This window comes from Rhinopithecus bieti, unplaced genomic scaffold (genome assembly GCF_001698545.2).
Source record: "Rhinopithecus bieti isolate Rb0 unplaced genomic scaffold, ASM169854v2 repeat_32965, whole genome shotgun sequence".
In the NCBI taxonomy this organism is placed as follows: domain Eukaryota; kingdom Metazoa; phylum Chordata; class Mammalia; order Primates; family Cercopithecidae; genus Rhinopithecus; species Rhinopithecus bieti.
In genome coordinates, this window is record NW_016839971.1 from 1 (window position 1) to 1,719 (window position 1,719).

General features: G+C 48.7%; 1 protein-coding gene across 1 annotated transcript; it reads right to left on the reverse strand.

Moving 5' to 3' along the window:
• Positions 1–4: 4 nt before the first annotated feature.
• LOC108524928 (uncharacterized) lies at positions 5–1,671 on the reverse strand (the record flags this gene model as incomplete). The annotated part of the gene is made up of 2 exons (XM_017866012.1): positions 5–50; positions 947–1,671. Coding segments are annotated over 2 exons (771 nt in total), but the record flags the coding sequence as incomplete, so codon positions are not given.
• Between the last annotated feature and the right edge of the window lie 48 nt (positions 1,672–1,719).

Genomic DNA, 1,719 nt, shown 5'->3' on the forward strand with positions numbered 1-1,719 from the left:
TTCACTCCTGCTGGACCACCAGGGCTGTTTCTCTGCCAATATTCTTTTAACTGTGGGAAAGAAGAGCAGTAATCCTCATGAGAACCATCAGCCCCTACAGCCACATCCTCCTTTACAGTTTTTACAAAATACTCTTATACACCATCTGATTTAATGACACCAATATTTGTACAAGGTGTTGTCACCATCATTTAGTGACTGAGAGGGATTGATATAATGGCTAGAAAAAAAAAAAAGAAAAGAAAAGAAAAGGTGATACTGGAACTTCGAAACTCAGTCTTCTGACTCCAAGCTCTGGGGTTTTGCCAAAAATCAGCAGCTGCCAGGGACCAAAACCAGAGGCAGAGGTAGAAAAGTAAACATTAGGTAGGCAGGAACTGCATGGTTTAGAGTCATACATCCTCACACATCTGTTAGTATCAAGAAGTGCACCAGTACCTCTCAAACTTCTATATCAATGTGTCCTCCTGTCAGAAGGCAGCCTTTCTGTTAAATCTGGGAATTCATCAGAAAGAGGACAACCCAAGCCTCATTTCAGAGAGAAGTCCGGTATACTCTCAGAAGCCTATGTGACTGTCATCCTTAAGTACATTAATGGTTTTTCTCCTTATCTCAAGAGAATCAAGGGAAACCGATGCTTCAGAAAGATGTCCCACATTTATCCCGTGGCACTCAAAGTTCCCCAGGTCGAGATAATATGAGGAAGATTCAAGCTGTCAAGTTCAGTTTCCCAAGATCTATTCCACAGAAGATGAGCAAATCTCACTTCAGAGACCACTGACTGAAGGGTAGTCTGGTCCCAGAACCATGGAGAAATAGAATATGAGGTGGAGAACTCAGAAAAAAAATGTTAAAATCTCTCTGGAAAGTAGAAGCCTTGGAGAAAACCAAACTAAACCCATTCTCTCATTGTCACCCAGAGATACTGTCAATGTTTTGAGCTCACAGGGGAAGTGTAGGCTTTTCCCCCATCAATGTCTATGTTAAAGGAGTGAGGCAGCCTGGAACCCCTTGCTCCTAGGTCCCATGGTCTCCATTCCCCTTCCAGCTGCAAATTTGCGCTATGACCAGAGGAAGAAGAAATGGGGTGACAACACTTAGGGCACTGGGTCATAAGATCAAAGGCCGGTCTTCCAGTAGTGACAGTTCCTAGGCAGATTGTGACATCACTACATTCCACTCCTCCTGGTTGGGCGGGGGGGCACATCAGCAAAATGTCCGAGTCCCACTCCACTATGGGGGAGGGAAACACAGGGTTGGGACCCAGGTCCTTGGAGACACCAGCACAAAGAGCCCAGGGAGTTTGACCTTGAGGCAGCAGGAGGGGAGGACAGAGTCTGCAGTAGGGAGCCCCAGGAATCACCAGCCCAAAGTCACCCAGGGACAACTGGCAAGGGTGGGGCCTAGGGCTGGGGGACCCAGGTGCTTGGAAACGTGAGCCCAAAGAACCCAGGGAGGTCAAGTTTGGGTAGGCAGGAGGTGAGGGCCCAGTAATGGAGCGGGAAGTCCCAGGAGTCACACACCCAAAGTCACCCTGGGGTGATTGGTGAGGGTAGGGACTGGGCTGCTTGCTGAAGGGGCAGGGCTGACTGACAAGACTTTGGTGGTGGGAGCCCAGAGGTGCCAGGGTTGGGGGTCCCAGTTTGGTTTGCCTCAGGAGTGATATTGACTCTGGCAGTGGTCTTGTCGTCAAAGGGGATCTGTGGCTAGGTTGGGGGG